Here is a 22,695-nt window from a genome sequence, read left to right as displayed (position 1 = left end):
TGTGCCTGCCTTTTGCGCACATGCACTCTCTCTGCAGTGGGGAGAATATTTTGATAGCTGCCTCCATAGAGGTGTTGGTAGTTCTGTTGCATTCTATAGCACGTGTGAGAAGAAAAGTGCTATATTCTCTGTTAAGTATTGCTCATCAAATAATTCCTACCTGTGGAAAGATGAAATTAAGGAACAGCTGCGTGGTGTTCAAATGTTCTGTACAAAACTGAAGGTTGTTTTCACTCAGAGGGTCATTTCTACTTTGTATCACAACTGAACTTTCAGAACTTGCAGTCAGATACTTTTGACTTCGTTGTGAAGCAGTCTGGAACTCCATACAAATGGGTGGGATATCACTTTTCCATGTCCTGTGTGAAGAGCACAAATGAAAAATGTTTTCACTGCAGGAAGTGATAAGCTTGTGAAGACCATATTCCACACCAGGCATCCTGAAACGGGGCTGATGTCTGGAAGCAGCAGTTTGAGTCAAGGCCTAGAACATTCCTAAACTGCAGTCCGGTGAGAAGTTGCTGTTCTGTGTCTTTTTTAGGAAGCTATTACTGAGATAATAGTCCCAACTGTTTTTTAACTGGAAAAAAAAATAAAAAGACAAACCTTTTAATGTTAAACTGATGTAGGAAAACAGTGAATTCTTTTAATAATTTCTTCATGCATCAGCTTTTAAATGGTTGGTAGAACACAAGCTGCTCAGCTTTCTCCATTGCACACCAAATGCTCCTTAAGGAACTAATTGTAGTTTGTCTGTAAATGTGCACCATATTCAGTCAGAGACCTCTGAATAGATCAAAACATTCCAACTTGAGTTTGGGGGTTTTTTTTCTACTTGAATTTATTAATAAAACACTGGGCCTCTTCATTGAGAGACAAGCAGCTGCCCTACTGTTTCCTGGTGGAGGGAGAGGTGGAACGAGTCCCTGAGGTGTGAGTTGGGAACCTGCACAGACCCCTTTGATCTCCACCCGTGGTGTAATAAAGTCTGAAACATCAGCTGGGGTCACCCTGTACACTCAGCGCCCTCGCTGCTCCTCCAGCCTATTCGGGGGAGCTCTCCACATCCCAAGCACTCCTAGGTATGTTTCTTTTGGAAAAGGTCCTGTTTAGAGCAAAGACTGTTGCAAGACGTTTATGTTGGAGCATGAGCTGTGGCAGTTTGGGGCTGGTTCTGGTGCTGAGCCCCCTCTGGATGCAGGGATGAGCTGTTTATTCCATGGGCAGCTGGGGTGTGATCCTGTGGCTGGAAAGAGAGCTTGGAACAGGGCTGGGCCTGAGCCTGTTCAAAACCAAACTTCTGCCTTCAGCCTCTTTGCTTCCTCCTGACTGTAATTCAAGGGTTTCTGAGTAAGTGGTTTATAAATCCGTGAAGTATTTCAGATCCTTGTTCATATTGTTACTGTGTCTGGGAAACTTGGATCCTTCCTAGACATACTCCTTTTGAAAGCTGACCCAGAAATCATGAACTGTTGTCTTGTACCTGAGGCCAGCCTGCTCCTGGATTTTACTCCTGTGTTTTTACTGTGTACAGGCTGTTTTCTGATAACAGTTCACCAGTGCAACTTAGGGATTTTGCTGTGGAGAGAGTTCTAAACATCATAACCCCTGTTTCCTTCCCCAGATCCTGTCTTTTGTATGCAGCCATCTCTAAATCATCAGGCAGAGTAGCTGGAAGAGGATAATTGGCTTTTGTTACTTAACGAGGCAATGTATCCTGCTGGGACTTAACTCAGAGAACCTCATGTCCTTCAAAATGTGTCTTCTCAAAATGTCCCACCAACCTTACATTTTTAGGAAGATTGGTTGTGTTCCAAGTCTTTGGAGAAAGGATTGAGCTTCCCTTTCTCCTAAGTGGCATTTGAGTAGAGAGAAGTTAGTGAAGAGGCTCTAACTGCAGATAAATATTGCAAAGGTGATAAATTATACTGAAAAAGTTAAAATTCATATGATTAAGAACAAATAGGGCAAAATCTTTGTGGTGCAGCAGAGCAAGATACAGAACCGGTTGGTTGGAAGAATCTTGATACTCCACTCACCCTGTTCATGAGGCTGCAGTCACATCTTTGGAAATCCAGACCATCCCTCTTGCTGATGTGAAACTTCTTGGGTAAAGTTTATTGCAAAGTGCTGACATGGATGCTTGAGCTGGATCTGGGGTTTGTCACGGTGTGAAGTAGGTTGGTTTACTTTGTAAAATCAGCACCTGTTTCTCCAGTTTTCCATCTGTACTGAGCATGGATGGGACTAAAAGGTTTCCCTTCACTTGAGCTGGCACAGTGAACTTGCAGAGATGTGGCAGACCAGAACTTCTGGAGAGCAAGTAGGACATGAGCCCAAACAACAAAATTCTCGTGTTGAACCTAGAGGATAATTTCCTTATTTAAATCCGGACTTAAATATATTTATGATTATTGCCTGGAGCTTTGTGGGAAGCTCCAGCATTGCAACGCTGTGCAGCTCCCTTCTAATTGTGTTTTTCCTGAAGTGACAGAATTTGTCAAAATGCATCTGAGCCCTCCATTCATTTTGGCTGGCTGGAGTCAGTGGCACAGCTTCAGCGAAGGAACTTTGGGAACATTGCCTTCTTTTTGTCAGCACACCTGAGTCATGGAGAGGGATAATTGCTGAAACTGCAACATTTTCCTGTTGGCCAATACATTTTTGCAGAGGGAGGGAGGTGGGGAAGGTCCTTCAGATGTGTATTTTTGATGATGTGGCAAAGTGTGATGAGAAACTTCCTTTTCTAGACTGTTCATCTAAGGGCAGAGGTGCTATTCTATGAACGACTTTCAGAGGCTTTTTGAATAGAATGCTATTAAAATTAAATTAAAATTCGTGGCTCTCTGGATCCAGCCTTAATGGAGGGAAGGAAATTTTAGGAAGTTTTCCAAAATCTGCTTCCTAAAAGCCACTTACAGTAGCGCGTAAGAGAACTGCATTAGGAAAACCAGAGCCTAACTTGGCATTTGGTTCTGAATTTAACTACTTTTGCTTTTGCTGGAGTTTTATTAAAAGAAGATTCTCTTCCCCCTCTCTTGTTAATACTCACAGAAGAGTCAGAAGGGTGTAACTGGCTTGGTTCCAACTCTGCTGGCCCATTTCTACCCAACGGAGGAGCAAGAGGCCACCTGGAATTTTGGTCTCAAGCTAAATTTTAGGAAATATCCTTTAGACTTTTATGAAATGAAAATGTATTTCCTCTTTTGAAGCTCTTGGATTTTAGAATGAATTTTAGCAATGCTTCTAGCACATAAAATAAGTGTTGAGAATTTTTAGTTTGTTGTCAGGTTTAAATTTTCTGATGGCCTTAAACATACCTGTATATATGTCTTTGCAGTTCTTTAACTCAGCGTTGGAAACAAATTGGTCCATAGCTTATGTAAACACTTGAAAAATAAATCTATTTAAATGTTTTATGTCCTTCCCTTTTAAGCAAATATTTCATAGCTAAAGGGGTTGTCTTGTTAGACTTCTGTTGCATTGGTGGTTTTGTCTCAGTGACTGGGTTTATCTGGGTTCACCTAAAAAAAAAAAGTGTTCCACTGCCTTTATGATTATTAAGTCAGTATTTTTATCATATTTTGTTATATTTTAAAACAAACCCGAATACATCCGGTGGTATTAAACACATTTTTCCTACGCTGTCACCTGGTTTTAAATACTTCTTTGTTTGAATGTTCAAGTTTAAAAAAACGGCAGTATTAAAAGCTAAGAATAAATATATCTATGCAAATAGCTCGGCTCAACTTTGGTATTAAAAGGTTAGGAACAGCTTTACTGTCAGCTTCAGAATAAAATTCCATGTTTCTGAAACCTCGCTGGAATTTCAGCTCAAATTGATAAATCTTTTTCTTGTTGCTGCTCCACAGTTGTGCAGCTTGGGATTTTGCAGGGAAAATTTTCAAATAGCTCTGGTGGATTTATTAAGAAGCAGAGTTAAATGTTAGCAGCTCCCTCCTCTTCCTGAGGAGCAGAATTCCTAATATTCCCTGGGGGTCACTGAGTGTCCTGTACCCTTTCCTTGGGAAAACTGCCTCCAAATGCCTCTGTGTGTGTGTGTGTGTGTGTGTGTGTGCGTGTGTGTGTGTGTATATATATATATAAAACATATATTATATATATATTATATATAATATATATAATATTATATTTATATATATATTATATATATAATATTATATTTATATATATATATATATATATATTTGGTTTTGACATCTCTCCCTCAGGAACAAAGGCCACCCAGACGCAGAGTTGGCTGGTGTGGAGATGAAATTATCTTTGTAACATTAAGCATTTAAAGTTTATAAAACCTGCTCTTTGTGCCCACACGCCTGGAGGGGGCACAGGTGGGATTTGCTTAGAATAAATCGTTAAAAAAATAAAACTGGGGAAGGAAAGGGAAGGGAAGCTGTGGGCGGTAGGAGCTGCTCTGTGTCTCTCACGGATTTAGGGAGCAGGCTGGGCACAGGAGCCCATTCCTATGTGGAATACTACTTTCAGTGACTCTGCTTGCCAGCTCGCCGTACACATCAGTGTGTGTTTCCATGTTTATTTTTACAGAAATGCGCATTTAGAACTGGCCGGCGTTCGGCGCGGGCAGCCCCGGGGTCCTTCCGCGGTGCGCGGCGCCCGCGCCCGGCCCCACGTGGCTCCCACGTGGTGCAGCGGGAGCGGGGCCGGGAGCGGCGGCGGCGGCGGCGGGAAGAGCTCCGGGAGCCGCAGCCATGCAGCGCCGCAAGGTGGACAACCGCATCCGCGTCCTCATCGAGAACGGCGTGGCGGAGCGGCAGCGCAGCCTGTTCGTGGTGGTGGGCGACCGCGGCAAGGACCAGGTACCGCCGTGCCGGAGGGGCGCGGGGGCTGCGGGTGCCGAGACCCGCCGGGTCTGCCGCACTTTCTCAGTCCCTGCTCCGCTCTGCCTCCAGCTGGAATTACAAACCCTGCCAGGCGCAGGCAGAGCAATGGGGCCTGAGGGGGAGGGAACTCGCAGGGACAGAGGAGTTGGAAATGGTGTGTGAGACCTCCCTGAGACATTTCCTGTCTGGGAAGCTCATGAACATAAGTGAAACTTAGGCTGCGGTTGGTAGGTTTGGTTTGGTTTTAGTTTTTTTTTTTTTTTTTTTTTTTTTTAACTGAGTCAAAGATTATTAAGCTTTTTAGCCAGCTGGAGGATTTTTCCCCTCGGTTTTGCCTTGTGATGGTTTCTCTCTCGGAGGGGGCTTTGAGCTGTCTCACAGATGAACCTGTTCAGTGAAATGTGGAGGAGATTAAGTGCTAAACGTGTTTTTCTTCAGGGACTCTGGCCTTGTGTTTTTCGAGTTGGGAGGAAGAAAACAGCACGGCAAACCCACGATGGTTTTGGATAAGGCCATTCACAGAACCACAGAATTGTTCAGGGTGGAGAAGCTCTCCCAGATCACTGAGGCCAGCAAGGCCAAAGCAGCCACTAACACATGTTCCCCAGTGCCACATCTCCGTGGCTTTTAAATCCCTGCAGGGATGGGGACTTGACAGCCCACTCAGGGAAGAAATTTTGCTTTCTATCCAACCTAAACCTCCCCTGGCACAGCCTGAGGCTATTTCCTCTCCTCTTGTCCCTTGTTCCTGGGAGCAGAAGCTGACCTGGCTGCCCCTTCCCATCGGGGATTTGTGGAGAGCAATAAGGTGCCCCCTGAGACCCTTTTCTCCAGGCTGAGCTCCTTTCCCAGCTCCCTCAGCCTCTCCTGGTGCTCCAGCCCCTTCCCCAGCTCCATTCCCTTCCCTGGGGCCTGCCCTCAGTGTCTTTTTTGCAATGAGGAGCCCAAAACTGAGCCCAGGATTTTGCCCTCACCTGTGCTGAGCAGAGGGGAATAGTCCCTGCCTGCTCCTTCTGCTGTTCTGTTCTAGCTGCTGTGTAGCTGGTAATTCATTTATTTCCAGTCTGTGGGCAAATAAAATAAACTATCTTTTAAAACCCACCAAAAAAGCTTCAAAAAGAATGAGTTATTCAGGTGGCAGTAGAGGAGTGCTGGCATTATTTAGTGATGGGTTCTGGCACCTCCCAGGTCTGGTTGTGTTCACTGGAACTCTCTGTGGAAAATTCATAGGAATGGATTATCTGTAAGAGACTAAACTGTGTTTAGCCTGGAATTATCAGTGTTGGTTCTGCCAGAGAAGGGAGCTGAGGAAAACAGGTAAAACCCGGTGTCCTGCAGCCCTGGGGAAGGCACAGACACAGCTTGGCTTTGTGTCAAGGAACCCCTCTGTTCCCCACGGCAGAAATACAGCTGTAAAATTAACTTTAGGAGAGCACTTTGCTTTGTGGTGCTCCCTGGGACCTGTTTGTGAGTGTTGTGTGCCCTGGCAGGTCGTCATCCTTCACCACATGCTGTCCAAGGCCACGGTGAAGGCCAGGCCCTCTGTTCTCTGGTGCTACAAGAAGGAGCTGGGCTTCAGCAGGTGAGAGACCCCCGGGTGTCCTGCTGCTCCCCGGGGAGGCAGTGCTGGAGGCTGAGGGCTTGGGAGGGAGGGGAAGCCAGGGCTGGTCTTGGAGCAGCTGGGGGAAATCTGCTCTTCCAAGACTGAAATTTGGCTTCCATAACAGAGTTGGCACCAGCAGAAAGTACCTCTGGTTTTTCCTCTTTAGTTCTAATGCTGACTCTGCTGCCCTGGGCCAAACTCCCCCTCACCTTTTTAATCTCAAAGCTCAGGTTCCTCAGCTGTTTAACCTCAGTCATATTTAGGACTGAACTCTTGACTTCCAGAGCACACTTTCCTCAAACCCTTTCTCTAGAAAACTCATGTGTGTTTTTTTTTTCCCCCCCAGCCACAGGAAGAAGAGGATGAGGCAGCTCCAGAAGAAGATTAAGAGTGGAACTCTGAACATCAAGGACGATGATCCCTTTGAGCTGTTCATAGCAGCCACAAACATCCGCTACTGCTACTACAACGAAACTCACAAGATCCTTGGGAACACCTTTGGAATGTGTGTCCTTCAGGTCAGGAGTTCGTTGCCTCCCAAAACGGCTCTACAATAATCAGTTGAAATGTTGCAGGAATGGGATTTGTTGATTCTGTCACTTCTGTTTTGGTGGCCTTGCTTATCCCTCACGAGCTGTGTGAATGAGGGTGAGGTGGCCTCACACAGGAGTTGGAACAGGGTATTGCTTAGTGCAAATTTATGTGTAGATTAAACTTTGAGGAATCAAGTTTTTTAGCTTTCTGTGCCTTTCAGTAGGAGCCAGCTGCACTGCTGGACTCTGGGCAACTCTGAAGTTCTTTTTACTGCCCAGGATTTTGAAGCCTTGACTCCAAACCTGTTGGCCAGAACTGTGGAGACAGTGGAAGGTGGTGGAATTGTGGTGATCCTGCTGAGAACTATGAACTCCCTGAAGCAGCTCTATACAATGACCATGGTATGTGCAGCACTGTGTGTCTGTTCTCTACCAGCAGCTGCATTGAGGTGATGCTGGATGGGTATTTATTGACTCTGTTATGGGCTGTTACCTTCCTTCCATCATCTTTCCTGCTCCTTCATTCAGGAATGGGAGGAGATGGGATGGGATTGGTTACACTCAGGCATTTCTGAAATGCTGCAGATGTGAGTGTTCCACCACAAAGTCGGGATCCTGTCTGGGATGTGCTGTGGATGGAAATGGAGAGACAAAAGTGGGAAAGAAGGGGTCACAATCCTGCAAATGTCACTGTCACATTTTCTTTGTTTTTTTCCCTTTTTCTTTCAGGATGTTCACTCCCGGTACAGGACAGAGGCCCACCAGGATGTGGTGGGGAGGTTCAATGAGAGGTGAGTGACTCAGAGTGCAAAGGATCTGGGCTGACAGCCCAAGGAAAGCACCTGATGGGAAAACATCCCACAGGTCTGCATTGGAGCAGGCCTTTTTTTGGAAGCTGGACTTGCAGCTCAGCTGTGAGGAGCTGTGAATACTCTGTGGTTAGAAGAGAGTTCAGATGAACCACCAGGGAGTGCTGCTGGGGTTTTTACTGAGTTTTCTCTGCCTGCCCAGGTTCATTCTGTCCCTGGCCTCGTGCAAGACCTGCCTGGTGATCGATGACCAGCTGAACATCCTGCCCATCTCCAGCCACGCTGCCAACATCACTCCTGTGCCCCCTCAGTCCCAGGTCAGTGAGTGATCCCAGCCCTTTTCCCTGGAACAAATCCCTCTGAGTTGGCCAAGGGATATTAAAGATTTAAAAACGGGGATTATTTTAATTTCACCCTGATTTATATCAAAAGATGGCATTGCAGAGAGGAAGAAGAACTGCAAAAATTATATGGGTGAAGCTTGGGAAGCTGTTTTTTCTATATTCTGCTAATTTTTTTTTAATTTTCTGTCCTATCTCTTTTTGTGTTTGCCCATATTTATTAATTTTCCTGTACTGCTGCTCAGCCCAGTGAGGTGGAGCTTGATTGGGGTTGCCTGGAGGGATTTCAAGCTGATGAACGGATGGGGCAAGACCAATAAAACTACTTTTTTGGCACTTGATGGGTGGGGGAACACTTTGGAAATAAGTATATGGCAGGCTCAGGACACAGGTGGAAGCTGTGGCAGCTGTTTCAGTTTCTGAGTTACAGTGTCACATTCCAGGAAAAATTCCCTGAGGATAATCCAGACAGGTATTTGCACTGTTAGAAATGTATCAGTTTATCACTTCCCGTTACTGCAGTAAAGTGGAACCAGTTTTAAACAGAATCTTGAAGCATTTAAGCTGTGCTGTGTGGCCTAAGAAATAACTAACACAGGTTGTGTCAGAGATGGTAAAAACATTCTAATAGGGTACTGATTAAAAAAAATAATAAATAAAACAACCTCCTTTTATCATTAGGACAACACTGACAGCAGCACAAATGATTATCTGTTGGCTGGAGAGGCTGGTGCCTTTGGAATTTTAAGTGACAACTAGGAAAATCAGCCTTCATTTCCATCTAAAACTGGTTCTGTTTGTGCCCAAGTTTATTGTTTGTCTCTGAAGGTCGTGATATTATTTTGGTATTGGTGCTGCAGTAGTTCTTCCCCTTGCATGGACACTTCATGTGACACATGTAACAAAGATCATGAATGTCCAAAGACTGAAAAATTAATTTAATTATTCAGAACACTTTAATTTGTTTTTCCTATTAATGCCATTCTGTAATTACTATGTACTGCAAAATCCTTCCCTTTTTTCCTTCCAAGCCTGAGGAAGTCAGGATTGGGAACTGCTTTGTGACCATTCTCCTGAAGATGCCTGGAAATGTAACTGTTAAACACGTCTGTCCATATAAATTCTCATGATTTTGGGGAATACATTCTTCTTGTGGTAACTTTGCCTTCTAGATCCTTTTCTCTGGCTGACCAAAGGTGTCAGAAGACACCACAATGGTAGGATTGTGCTAAAATATCCTTGGCTCATCCTGTTGTGTGTCCACAGGAGGAGAGCCTGGGGCCCCAGGACTTGGAGCTGAGGGAGCTGAAGGAGAGCCTGCAGGACACACAGCCTGTGGGAGTGCTGGTGGATGGCTGCAAAACCCTGGATCAGGTTGGTGTGATGACTCAGCTTTTAGCTTGTATATTTTTTAGATTCTGTGCTGCTTTAGTGTGTAGTTGTGAGCTTCATAGTGGGAGTAACTCTCTTCGCAGAGTAGGGAGGTAAAGCAAGATAGGTAGACCGAGGACAAATTATCCAAATTTCAGGCCCAAGATCATAAACAATGGCAGAATGAAGAGAGAAAACAAGAAGGATGGGACTTCATAACCTAAAGCTGTAATTGGACAATTAACTCCAATATGGAAATGGAGCAGAACTTATCAAAGTGAGAGACCCCATGACTGGTGACGCGTTGTGTGACCATTTTGGGTTTACCTGGAGTGCAGCCCTGGCTGGGCTCTTGTGCTGCCCAGGGTGTATACACTGAGGCCTTTAAAAAAATCCCTATTTTATTCTTTAACTCCATCTAGCCCCTGTTCTAGGTCGCCTTCTCAAAGCATCAGGTGTGCTGGCCAGAGCTGAGGTTCTCTGGGTGTGGCAGGTCCCGGGGTGAGAGAAACTCAAACACTTTCCTGGGGCTTTTCTAATCCTCAGGCAAAAGCAGTTCTAAAATTCATTGAAGCCATTTCTGAGAAGACCCTGAGGAGCACTGTGGCATTAACAGCAGCCAGGGGACGAGGGAAATCTGCTGCTCTGGGGCTGGCCATTGCTGGAGCAGTAGCTTTTGGGTGAGTGATCCCCCACTCCAATCCCCCAGGCCTTATCTGCATCCCTGGGTTAAAAAAAAACACCAAGATGACAGGATCTGAATATATTTGTAATTTCCAATCTTAAATCCCTCATTTTTAATCTGTTATCTTTTGATACAAGATTGTATCTTTATAAGATTTGTATTTTTTGGTCATTTTTTTCTTAAAACTCACAATAATCACACATAAATCAATGTAAGTGTCTATAGGAATCTGCTGTGTTTTGGTTATTAGGTGAAGTCAACCCATCCTATTTAGTACTTAACATGGTAAAATTTGTTAGAAAAATGGTTCAGCTCTTGTTTTGTTTTTTTCCTTTGCAGTTACTCCAATATCTTTGTCACATCTCCCAGCCCTGACAACCTTCACACTCTCTTTGAGTTTATATTTAAAGGCTTTGATGCACTGCAGTATCAGGTGAGGGGAGCAGACTATTTTACAATATTTTCAAAGCATTCCTGCTTAGGAAATTTTACACCTCATATGTGGTTTTGGCTACATATAATTGCTACCAGCCTTTTTTACCATGTTCTGCAAGAAGAGGAATCATGGTAGAGTTGGGTTTCTTTCTCTGGTTTTAAGCAGGCTAAACCAATTTCTTTGTGAAGCAGATTTTAACATCAGTAAATAATTTTCTAATTCTCAGGCCTTTGAAGCTTTTATAAGAAATTTTTATTAGAATGTGAAATAACAGTGTCTGAGTTTACTTTGATGATGGTAAATTATTTTTTTTCTTAGATCTTGGCTTTTTGTATTGTTTAAAAATGTGATTTTCCAGGAACACCTGGACTATGAGATTGTTCAGTCCTTAAATCCAGAGTTCAACAAGGCAGTGGTCAGAGTGAATGTGTTCAAGGAGCACAGGCAGACCATCCAGGTAATTGGCATTCTTGCCTTTCCAGTTTTATTCCTGGCTATAGTTTTTGCCAGTGTTGAAGCTGTTTTGATTTTAAGCATGTTCATTCTGTGTGATGTGGAACTGTCGTGGTGGGTTTTGCTGTAAGGCAGATCTGTAGGGAGTGACTTCCTCAAAATACCTTCTCTCTTTCAACTTGTAGATTACAAAGCTCCCTTGTGGGTTTCTCCCAAAACAAAACAAAAGCAAAGGGAGGTGAAAGGAGTGATGCCTTAAGTTTTAGCTTTCATATTTTTCAGATTCTGTGCTGCTTTAGTGTGTAACTCTAAAACTTCATAGTGTTAGTAAGGTCTCTTCACAGGGTAGGCAGACAGAACAATTCCTTTTCCAGCTTGAGAACCAAGGACAGCTGTTACAGCCTCAGGCCCAAAAAGCATAAACAATGGTGAATTGAAGAGAAGGAAACAAAGAGGATGGAACTTCATGACCTGAAGCTGTAATTAGATACAAATGGAGCAGCATTTATAAAAGTGAGAGATCCCATGACCAGTTGTCCATTTTGTGACCATTTTGGGTTCATCTGGAGTGTAGCCTTGGCTGGGCACTTGTGCTGCCCAGGGTGTATCTATTGAGGCCTTTGAATAAATCCCTACTTTATTTTTAACTCTGTCTAACCTCTGTTCCAGGTCAGCCTTGACAAGGCATCAGGAGCAGTGCAGGAAGAGTTTTTAGTGACTAGATTTCCTTTATTTTCCTCACTTCTGCAGATGAATTCCTGTGGAGTTGTGCCAAACAAGATGTGTGAATCAGTCCTTGTTAGGGCAACATAAACCCTCTCCTGACTTTCTGTTTTTCCACATCTCAGTCACTGGCTTGGTGTTTGAGGAGAACAGGGACAGCAAAGAGCTTTGTGAATCCTGGTGTTTCTCTGGTGGCTGCTGCTGGTAGTGACAGTGTCCCCTCCTTTGCAGTACATCCACCCTGCTGATTCTGTGAAGCTGGGCCAGGCCGAGCTCGTGGTGATTGATGAAGCTGCTGCCATTCCTCTGCCCCTGGTGAAGAACCTGCTGGGCCCTTACCTGGTGTTCATGGCTTCCACCATCAATGGGTAAGGCTGGAGCAGCCACTCCGTGCTGGGCTTCCCCAGAGGTCTGGGTGGCTGCCTGGGCTTCCCTCAGGCTCTCTGTGTCCTGCTTCCCAGGTACGAGGGCACCGGGCGGTCGCTGTCCCTGAAGCTCATCCAGCAGCTCCGCCAGCAGAGCGCCCAGAGCCAGGTGACCCTGACAGCAGAGAACAAGTCCACAGCCACTGCCAAGCTCACCTCAGGTACAGCATCTCTGGGCTGTGTGTGTGTCCTGGGGCTGCTGTCAGCCTGGTCCCACGGCTGTCCCACCCATCCATGTGCTTTGCAGCTGTGGGAAGGGGCTTGTGTCGGGAAATGACAGAGCTCTGCTGGCTTTCCCTCACAAGTTTCAGCTGGAAGGCTTGTAAGAGGTGAAAAATCAGCAACTGGGAGCTTTCTAACCTGAGAGCCCTTCAGAGCACAGGGATCCTGTGGGGTGCTTGTCTGGCTGTGGCTTCCAGCAGAGTGTCCTTTGCAACCCTTGCAGCTCGCACGTTGCACGAGGTGTCCCTGCACGAGTCCATCAGGTACGCCCCTGGGGACCCCGTGGAGAAGTGGCTGAATGATCTGCTGTGCTTGGACTGCCTCAACATCACCAGGATCATCTCTGGCTGCCCTCTGCCAGACACCTGTGACCTGTATCCTCGCTGAAAGCTTCTCAGCCTGGCTGATGATTGGGATAAGCTCAGCACACGATCTTTTCCATAAAGAGTTATGCTCTCATGGCACTGGTGGTGTGTGCTGCCAGGACATCACCAAAACCCAGTCTTGCTGCAGAGACAACCTCAAGGAAGGGCTGCCTTAAGGGATGCCCTTGTTGGAGTTACGAAAGGTTTATCTTTACAGGTGAAGGGTGTGAAAGCTGCAAACATTGCCCAACATCATTTATTCTTGTAGATTAAGCTGTGGGGTCTAAGACAAGACAGTTTGTGGCCCAGATACTGAAAATAAACCAACAGGAAGCTTTTTCCTGGCTCCCAAGGAGGTTTTTTCCTTAATCCCTGTGTTTAGATACTATGTAAATAGAGATACACTCTTTTGTTACCACAGAGCATCAGAAGTTTTCCTGCAGAGGTTGATGGCCCTCTATGTGGCTTCACACTATAAGGTAGGGCTTGAGCTTCTTCCATCCAATTTCATTCCCAGTTTCTGTGGGAATTTTCTGGAGACAGCAGTGCTTGTTTTGACAACTTGATTGAGATTGCTCAACAGCTTCTGTTGCTTCTTGTTGTGTACAGAGCTGCGTTCTCCTTTCTCTGAGGTCTCTGCCTCGGTTCTGGCTGTACATACTGGATTTTGAGATAGTCTGGAATATTTTTGCCTTGAGAAAATGTGAAGACTAAAATTCTAAAAAATTCTAAATAAGCCTCCAAGCTTGTGGGGATTTTATCAGTGCTGAACCTCATTTGCAGTTCCTCTTTACCGTGTTCTGGTGGCCTCAAGTTCATCAAGAGCAGCACCATTATGAGACTGAAAAGAGGAATAATTCATCTCAAGGTTTCAGGACCAGGGATGATTGGTAAATGTGAATGTGGAAGTCCAGAAGTGCTGATCTACTGAGTTCTAAAAATCTGAGGCTTAAAAAAAAATAGGACTTGGTACTTAGGAGGTAAGGAGCTATATGAAAATAGGAAGTTCAGGTTCATACATCTTAGAGCACAAGGCTTCCCTGGAGGAGAACAGATGCTGTCTGGGGGTGTGACAGCCATGGGCTGGCCTGGGAGCTCCCCCATCCCTCAGCATTGTACAAGTTCCAAATTTCTTAATAGCTCTAAATTTGGAAAATAGAGGGATTGTTTAGAAATCAGCTGGACTTTGAAGCTCTCCTCATGGAATAACCATTTGGGTAACACTCTCAGGCACATTTGTGGCATTTTTGAGGTTGTCCTGTGCAGGGCCAGAAGCTGTACTCAATCCTGATGGCTTCCTTCCAGTTCAGGGTATTCTGTGATTCTCTGGACAGCTTTTGATCTTTCTGATGTGTTCACCCTCCAGAACTCCCCCAATGACCTCCAGATGCTCTCTGATGCCCCTGCCCATCATCTCTTCTGCCTTTTGCCGCCTGTTCCACCCACCCAGAATTCATTACCAGAAGTCCTGGCTGTTGTTCAGGTAAGAGTGTCAATTTTGGTCCTGGTCTAGTTGAGCAGGAGGAAGCATTTTGTGTTCATGGTTTTGTGTCTTTCTGGGCAGGTGTGCATGGAGGGAGAGATCTCCCGCCAGTCCATCATGAACAGCCTCTCCAGGGGAAAGAAAGCCTCTGGTGATCTTATTCCCTGGACCATTTCAGAGCAGGTGGGTGATTTGGCTGTGCACTAGCACCCAGGGTGTATTTTCTGTATTTCTTGTCTCCAGAGAGCCCAGCTGTGTCCTTTAAATGGACTTTTTATCCCTTGTGCAGTTCCAGGATCCGGATTTTGGGGGCCTCTCTGGCGGGCGCGTCGTTCGCATCGCGGTTCACCCGGATTACCAGGGGGTAAAGTACCTGGGACCAGCTGTGATGGGGCCAGGGAAATGGCTCTCCAGGAAGAGCTCAGGGCTAACACTGCAGTTCCTCCAGTTTTTAGTATTTTAAGCTCAGGGCACCAAACCAGTTCTCCCTAGGCAGCATGGGAGCATCCTGAGCCACCATACACATATCCAGGGATATTTACTGTGACATTACCAAGTGTTTGGCATTTTCTGAGTGCCAGAGTTAAGCCCCAAGAATTACTACACAGCCCTGAACTACCAGGGCTGATGCTGATTTCTGTACTGTCCTTCTCCCTGGTGCTACCATGTGGCCAAAAAAAAATTTTGCAGGGACTGAGTGATGTCTGCAGTGCTGATTGTTAATGGGTTTTAAGGGGAGAATGTTGTTGCCCTAGTTTAAAAATCAGAGACCTTGTTTTGCTTACAGTGTATTGTTGCTTCCTCACAGATGGGCTATGGCAGCAGAGCTCTGACTTTGCTGCAGATGTACTACGAGGGCAAATTCCCGTGTTTGGAAGAAGAAACAGTTCAAAAGCCAAAAGAAATCACAACTGTGAGCAGTGAGGTGTGGTATTTTTTTTTTTATTTTCTGTCATGCTAAGCTGTGTCATTTCCCCTGTAAGTCTCCACTCTGTAGGGAGGGAATACTCAGATTTGATTTTCATGCAGAAGAGCTGTAATTTGCAGTTTTCTGTGGGGATTGCTGCAAATCCATTCCCACTTTCTTTTCCAGACTGTTGGTTTATTGGAAGAGGTTGTGACACCTCGGAAAGATTTGCCTCCTTTGCTGCTCAAACTGAGTGAGAGACAAGCTGAGCACCTGGACTATCTTGGGGTGTCTTATGGCCTGACACCCAGATTGCTCAAGTAGGACATGATTCTATTTCCCAGTTACATCTTGCTCTTCTTAAACTGAAAGCTTTACTTGCCCTATTTTTCCAGGATGTAGAAGTAAAAACAGCCTGTGATAGATAGGGAATGGTTAAATTCTCATCCCTGTGACCTGTAGAAACTTGAGGTGCTGCTGACTTCAGAGCTGGTGGGTTTTTTCCTGACTGATATAAATGCTTTTCACAGCACCTTGAAAGTTTGTGCACTTTTTGACATCACAGTCATCATTTTTCACTCCCCGTGAGCTGGGCCCTCTGTCAGGTGGGTGCTGTTCCTGCTTCCTGACAGTGCTTATTTGCAGAGATTGTTGGAGTGTCTTGGAGACTTGTGCTTGCTTGTCACCAGCTGTCCTTGTACAGCAAATAAATTACATTTAACCACAATTTATTACTGTGTGGTCAACAGCTCAGTTGGTTCATATGTGAACACTTCAGGGAATTCCCTTGAGGGCAGAAACATAACATTTTCTTGAATGGAAAGGGTTTCACACCATGTTTGTCACTGTAAGGGAGATAAAACCTGACAGGTTTGCATTATGTGCAGCTGGAGTTGTGCTTTAAGCTGCAATATGGGGTTTCCACAGAAAATTACAAGTTTGTGTGTACAAAAACAATTTATGAGTGTGTGTGCTATTCTCAGTGTGTTCCCTCTTTTTCCCAGGTTTTGGAAGCGTGCTGGATTTGTGCCAGTTTATCTGAGGCAGACCCCTGTAAGTACCACGCTGTCCCTGAGTGAAAATCCAACCCTGCTGAAATCCCTGGGCATGCATAACAGTAGATTCTGTGAGGAGGGGTTTGGGGCAGGAAGGTTTACTGAGGCTGGTTTTAAGGCTTGATTTATGTTCATTTTTGTTCTTTGGGCCTATAGTTAAGGAGTAGAGTTTTAGGGTTGTGAATGTGGACCTCCAAGTAGTTTGCACGTAAAAATTTAGAGCTGTTGAGGGCTATTAACTGGTTATTGGTAAAATAGCTGAGATTTACCAAATTCTAGAAGTTCATAGGTTTTCCATTAGGTGGAGGTGGTCAGTAGCAGTTGATGCATTTGTTGGTGTTGATTTAGCTGAGCACAGAGTGCAGAAGGTTCATGGGGTGATGGGAAATTCATTACAGAATCACAGAACTGTATTTTATTTATCAGAATGACCTGACAGGGGAGCATTCCTGCATCATGCTGAAGATGCTCAATGAAGAGGACTCTGAGCAGGAACCTTGGCTCACTGCTTTCTGGAAAGGTAACTCTGATCCTGCTGATTCTGCAAGAGCCCTCTGGGCTGTTTATTATTCTAGAGGTCCACTGGGGTAATTTATTTTGTCCTCTTGCCCTGTAGATTTTAGAAGGCGCTTCCTTTCCCTGCTTTCCTACCAGTTCAGCACTTTCTCTCCCTCCTTGGCACTGAATATTCTACAGAACAAAAATATCAAACAGCAGCCCCAAGCACGTGAGTACCCTGACTGGGACAGCTGTAAGTGTGTGGCAGAGCATGTCTGGAGCCTGGCACCTCAATTTGCTGTTTTCTCAAATGTTTAACAGGAGAATTCTCTGGGGAGAACTTGGGTGTGTACCTGTGTCTTGTGGGGTTTTAGTGTCCTGTGTTAGAGGTTTTTTTCTCCTGCAGCAAGGGAACAAACCTCTTTTACAGCAAAACCAATGTGAATTGTTAAAGACAAAGTATTAAATACCTGAATAAAGGCTAAACACTGAGATCCTGGGTGCTCTGAAGAACACTGCCAACCTTGCTGTCTTTCTCTGGTCCCCACCAGCCATCAGCCGTGCTGAGCTGGAGTCAGCGTTCATTCCGTACGACCTGAAGAGGCTGGAGATGTACTCCCGCAACATGGTGGACTATCACCTCATCATGGACACGGTTCCCACCATTGCCAGGATGTTCTTCCTCAGCCAGATGGGAGATATCTCCCTCTCGGCTGCGCAGTCGGTGCGTGTGGGCGGGGTGGAGCGAGGAGCTGGGGAGAGCATGGGGAGTGAGGTGGGGGATATGTGTCTGGGACTGAAATACCTGGCTCTTCCTCAGGCCCTTTTCCTAGGGATTGGCCTGCAGCATAAATCTCTGGACCAGCTGGAAAAGGAGCTGGAACTGCCCAGCAGTCAATTGATGGGACTCTTCAACAGGATCATCCGCAAAGTGGTGCAGGTGGGAGCAGCAGGACAAGCCTTGGACATGTGGGACCATAATTCCAGCATTAACAGAAAATATGGCACAAAGAGAGAGCTGGATCAGAGCTGGGCATCCTTAACACATCCCCAGTTACTGACCATAAACTTCTTGCAAGGTGGGAAAAACCCCAGCTGGAAAATGTGTGGCAATGATTTAAATGCCCATGGCTGGGAGTTTGGAGCTGGATGATCTTTAAGGTCCCTTCCAACCCAAACCACTTCATGGATCTGTGTGGTGATTTCCCAGATAAGAATGCTTATCTTATGGTTTTCCATGCTGAAGTGCCCTGACCAGATTGCGGAGCAGACAATACTTGTTGCCTGAGCCATTGTTCAGAGCACTGGTGGCATCTCAGCTTTCCTTGGGGAAAAAATGAAATTATTTTCCAGTGTTATCTAGAGGTAGACTTGAAATCCAGTGAAATAATTGGAAAGTTTTGGAACTGGTTCCTGGTTTACTCTCTCTCTAAGGTTTAGGATAGCAAAGCTCCTTAAGTCTGGATATAGGAGTTCATTGTAGAGGTGATAGGTGGAGTTTTAAAAACAAAGTCTGACATGTGGTGGCTGGTTTCATTTTCAGCTGTTCAACACAGTCCAGGAAAAAGCTGTGGAAGAGCAGATGGCAGCACCAAAGGATGTTGTGATGGAGCCAACGCTGAAATCTTTAAATGACGATTTGGTAATTGCAAACTTTATTCCTGGTTCATATGTAAGCACTTCAGGAAGTTTCATTGAGGGTAGAAACATTAAATGTTCTTGGATGGAAAGGGTTCCACACCATGTCTGGCATTGTAAAACCTGTCAGGTTTGCATTATGTGCAGCTAGAGTTGTGCTTTAAGCTGCAATATGGGTTTTTCACGGAAAATTACAAGTTTTTGTGTACAAATAATGTAAAAATGCAATTAGATAAATGAGAGAAGCTATTCAGGACCAGCTGGTATTTGTTTTAGGGGATATATTTGTGGGAAAAGGCATTTTCCTCTGATTACAAAGTCATTGTTGCCATCAGGACCTAATGCATCTTGTGCTGTCCTGTTGCAGGAGGAGGCTGCAAAGGAATTCCAAGAAAAGCACAAGCAGGAGGTGATGAAGCTGAAGGAGATGGACCTTACACAGTAAGAAATCATCTGCCTTGGTGTCAAATCTGGTTTTTCTCTGGGTGAAATGCTGGGTCTTGCTGGGATTTGTGCACTGTAGGTGCAGTAAACAATCAGTAAATAAGAACCATTGTGTATTGTCAGCAGTGGGTAAAACCTAAAAAGCCCAAATCAACACAAAAAGAGCAACTAACCAGAGCTTTTACTTAAATGTCAGCAGACTTCTATCTTTCTGGACCAACAGGAGTTACAGATGCCACTGATTGTCTCTCTTCCCTCTCCCTTCCCACTTTTTGTCTTATAAATACTGTTCACTGTGCTGATGTCTCAGGAAAGTTGTCTGGCTTGGCTATAAATTGGTCTCTGTTACATCTGGCAAAAGGAATAATAACTTCTTTGAATCTTTGGTTGTTGTGTGTGAAGAAAGGACAAGAATGGATGCGATTTGAAGTGTCTTGCAAGTCAGTCACATAAGGAAAATAATACAACCAGAATGTTTTAAAATTAATTCTCTTTTGGAGCATTGATAGTGCTACATAGCTTTTTATCATTTTGGACTGTGTTTGCTTTTTTTTTTTCCCCCTCAGCCAGAAATAGATTTTTGTTCTCCTCAATGAGAGAGACACAAAAATCTATTTTGAATACTTTTGAATGCAGGTTGTAGAAAACTTGTGAGGCTTTGTCCAACACTGTGAGGGTTTGTGCACAAAGCCTTATCTCTTCCAAATCACCAAGAACTTGAGATGGAGAGCTGTTACTCCATTTTGCTACACAATTGCCTTGCCTCTTAAAATCTAGGTGTAATTTCCAGGGTGCTTGAACACCCAGACAAGGGCCATAGGACATGAGCTTATTTGAGTAGCAACTATTATCTTCATTTCTCTTTTCAAAAGCAAGCTGCAGCTCTTCACTTTCTCTCAGACTGATTTAGGAAAACTCTTCCTTGCCAGCTTTCCTTGGTGTGTGTTTCCCAGTTTGGTTGGGTGCTGGCACAGTGGCTTTGTTTGCAGAGTAGTGTGAGCCTGACAGTAAGAAACACCTTAATTTTATGGTTTTTTTCCCTCTATGCTAACAATCTGGCTTGACTTTTCCTTTGGCCTTCCCACTTAGGTACATTATCCGGGGGGATGATGAGGAGTGGAACGAGGTGCTGAGCAAGGCAGGACAGAACGCTTCCGTCGTCAGCTTGAAGAGGTAAAGGAAGTTGAAATATTCCAGAGATCTCTCCTCTTCCTGCTGGCTTTGTTGAAATGTTTTTCAAAAGAGTGAAGCCTAAGGGTTAAATGCAGGTTAAGTGAACTCAGTGTCCTGGCTAGATCCTCAGTTTTTCTGGGGGAATTGGAGTGTGAGCAGCCGTGAGCTCCACTACCCAGTGTTTGTGTGTTGCTCTAAGGATAGTCCTCTCTTCATTAACTTGTTTCATTCTGACTTTATTGCTGATTATCTGATCCTGATCCCACACAGAACCTGGGACTACTCCTCCCTTGGTTCACTCATTCCACCTGACTGCCCAATTTGCTTTGGGATCTAACACTGAGTGGGAACCCCTGGAGGTGCCAGTGGAGGAAATACAAATTCAGGGAAGACGAATTCTTTGAAATATGAGCTTGACCCTGGAAAATGTCTGTGTTTCTGCAATTCCCTAATTCTCATCCATCTTCTTTCTTCTGCCTTACCCAGCATGTAATCTTCCCATAATTTTCTTTGGAGATTTATAACTGAGACTTCCCTGCTCACTTATTCTCCCTTCCTGGAGTGCCTGACAGCTCAAGTAATTATGTGATCTCTATTCCACCCTTTCATGGTTTCTCTCCATGAATGCTGGAAGCTGTAAGTTTCCAAAAGCCTTCCAGGAAGGAGAGAGTCTTAGCAGTTGCTTATAAAGATCAGAGCTTGGAATTCTCTTGTGGTTTGCTTGAGTCAATCCAGTGCAGGGACAAAATAGAATGCTTAAAATGATCAGTAGTAGTTTCTCTTCTAGGTACTCTAAAATCCAGATGCCCCATTTAGGACAGATAAAGTTTTGAAAAGCAAAGACAAGATACAAAAGTCAAGATGTTTTGGGTTAGAGACTATCAGGATATTAGAAAATCTAAGTCAGGCTCTTGTTTCTGCTTTTTCTAGCACAAAGTTTAAATTTTATCTCTCACTTCTATTTTGCAACAAAAAATTCCCTGCTGGATGGCAAGCCAGTGTATTTTTAAGAGATGTTTTGTTCCTGTTTTGCAGTGAGAAGAAAAGAAAACTAGAAACAGCACGAGGACCCAAGCAACAGAAAAAATTTAAGAATACTAAAGATCTAAAGCAGAAGAGGAAGAAATTACTTAAAAGCTAATCAATGAACTTTATGAACAAGTACTGGGTTTGTACTTAAGAAGTCCTGTTCTCCTCTAAAGCTGGAGAATATTTTGGAGGGAAGAAAAATCCTTAGAGGCATTTTTCAAGTGTTTGTATTGTGGGAAGAGCAGTGGTTCAAGTGCTTGTGTGAAGATTTTTATATGAAGAGTGACTACAGAGTGTGAGTGAGGAACTGGAATGCACTGGGATGTGATGAAGGTGCTTGAGCAGCTCCAACATTCCCATTCCAGGAGGGCAGATCTGTAAACTTCCTGTATCTTAATGGTTCTGTGATGTATTAAACAACAGTTTGGACAACAAAGGACAGAAATGTGACTCTGCCTTAGCACTGCAGCACACCTGGATCTCTGCAGCTGCTGGTTCTGGTGGTCCTTTGGAGCCTGAAAGGCCTTTTATGTACTTTGTATTTGATGCTGTCTGCACACTCACGCTGCCTCCCTGCTGGCCTAGAGCTGCCCCTTGGCTGTGGTGGAAACTTTTGTGTTCAGGTTGCCAGAAATCAGCATTATTGTACCAAAACCTGGCTGTGTGATCTCCTCTTTGAGCTCAGGAACCATTCAGCAGCCAAGCACTGAATTCCCAGCAGCTTGGCAATAACTGTGCCAGTCTGGAGCTGGGAGTTGCTGTGACTCTGGGTCTGCTGCCTCTCAGACTCCAGGGGCTTCAAACCCAGGGCAAACATTTGCCATAGTGTCCCAGTCCCCAATCCTGATGAGTGCTCTAGTGCATTGCCTTGATATCCTTGTGACTTTTTGCAGTGGGGGTTTGGAACAGAGCCCTCCCTGCAGCTGAGGCACAGCTGTTTTGTATTTACCTGCAAATCTCACAGCTCCTTTTCCTGGCAAATCCTTCTCTAGGAGGCTGATTGTAATTAAACACAGGTTTTGCACCACACAGTCTGTGCCTGCCTGTGGTTTTGGAAGCCTCTGTGGTCTGCCAGCACAGTTGGTGGCAGTGGCACATCCCTAAGCAGGGACATCTGGAGCTCTCAGAGAGGGGCTGGGCCAGGGCTGTGGTGGCCACTGGCTGCCCTAACTGACTTTAAAGATCTTGGAAAAGGAGCAGATGTGAAAGGCAAGGAGTGTGAGGTTCTGGAGAGCTGTGCCTAGGAAGTGTGCAGAAGAAAAAGTGAGTGTGAGTGTTTTGCTGTTATTGTTAAAAATGGTGGTGTGCACCCTGTGGTGGTCTGTCTTCTTGTTTATTCCTTGGAGCCTGTTGGAGTGCTGGCTGGATTTGGGAGGAGCCAAGAGGTTTTTCCTGTCAGAAATCCATGATTGGGACCAAGTGGAAGGAACAGCTTTGGAGTTGTTGCAGTCACAGGCTGGGGATACATCCCCTGAAAACCAGTTCAGGACTGTTCATGTGACTCTGCCCCTGACCTGTGGCTTCCAGGGACCCTTCTGAGTTCTGGATATTACAATGCTGCTTTTTAAAGAAGGAATTCAAACACAGAAAGTCAGTCATTCAATCTGAGCTGTCCCAGTGGTGGGTTGTGACGGGGAGGG

The 22,695-nt window shown here is 44.9% G+C and overlaps 1 protein-coding gene across 1 annotated transcript; it reads left to right on the top strand.

The window, feature by feature from the left end:
* Positions 1 to 4,656: 4,656 nt before the first annotated feature.
* NAT10 (N-acetyltransferase 10) lies at positions 4,657 to 22,364 on the top strand. Its single transcript, XM_021555912.3, has 28 exons — positions 4,657 to 4,838; positions 6,353 to 6,444; positions 6,812 to 6,983; positions 7,278 to 7,400; positions 7,728 to 7,789; positions 8,010 to 8,124; positions 9,415 to 9,522; positions 10,066 to 10,199; positions 10,544 to 10,637; positions 10,999 to 11,097; positions 12,048 to 12,184; positions 12,278 to 12,402; positions 12,687 to 12,837; positions 13,211 to 13,307; positions 14,195 to 14,311; positions 14,393 to 14,494; positions 14,601 to 14,675; positions 15,120 to 15,236; positions 15,405 to 15,538; positions 16,223 to 16,271; positions 16,700 to 16,793; positions 16,890 to 17,000; positions 17,323 to 17,495; positions 17,592 to 17,711; positions 18,315 to 18,413; positions 18,777 to 18,850; positions 19,943 to 20,026; positions 21,062 to 22,364. Exons 1-28 carry the CDS (start codon positions 4,731 to 4,733, stop codon positions 21,165 to 21,167), a joined length of 3,072 nt encoding a protein of 1,023 aa, XP_021411587.1. The 5' UTR covers positions 4,657 to 4,730; the 3' UTR covers positions 21,168 to 22,364.
* The last annotated feature ends 331 nt before the right edge of the window (positions 22,365 to 22,695 follow it).

This window comes from Lonchura striata, chromosome 6 (genome assembly GCF_046129695.1).
Source record: "Lonchura striata isolate bLonStr1 chromosome 6, bLonStr1.mat, whole genome shotgun sequence".
Classification (NCBI taxonomy): Eukaryota; Metazoa; Chordata; class Aves; order Passeriformes; family Estrildidae; genus Lonchura; species Lonchura striata.
The sequence above is the reverse complement of the archived record's forward strand: the minus strand, read 5'-3'. Positions and strand labels throughout refer to the sequence as shown.

Coding starts and splice junctions, on each gene's coding strand:
- NAT10 (XM_021555912.3), top strand. CDS start 4,731: ATGCAGCGCCGCAAGGTGGACAACCGCATCCGCGTCCTCATCGAGAAC. Junction 11,098..12,047: donor AGCACAGGCAGACCATCCAG/GTAATTGGCATT, acceptor CCTCCTTTGCAG/TACATCCACCCTGCTGATTC. Junction 17,712..18,314: donor TCATCCGCAAAGTGGTGCAG/GTGGGAGCAGCA, acceptor TTTCATTTTCAG/CTGTTCAACACAGTCCAGGA.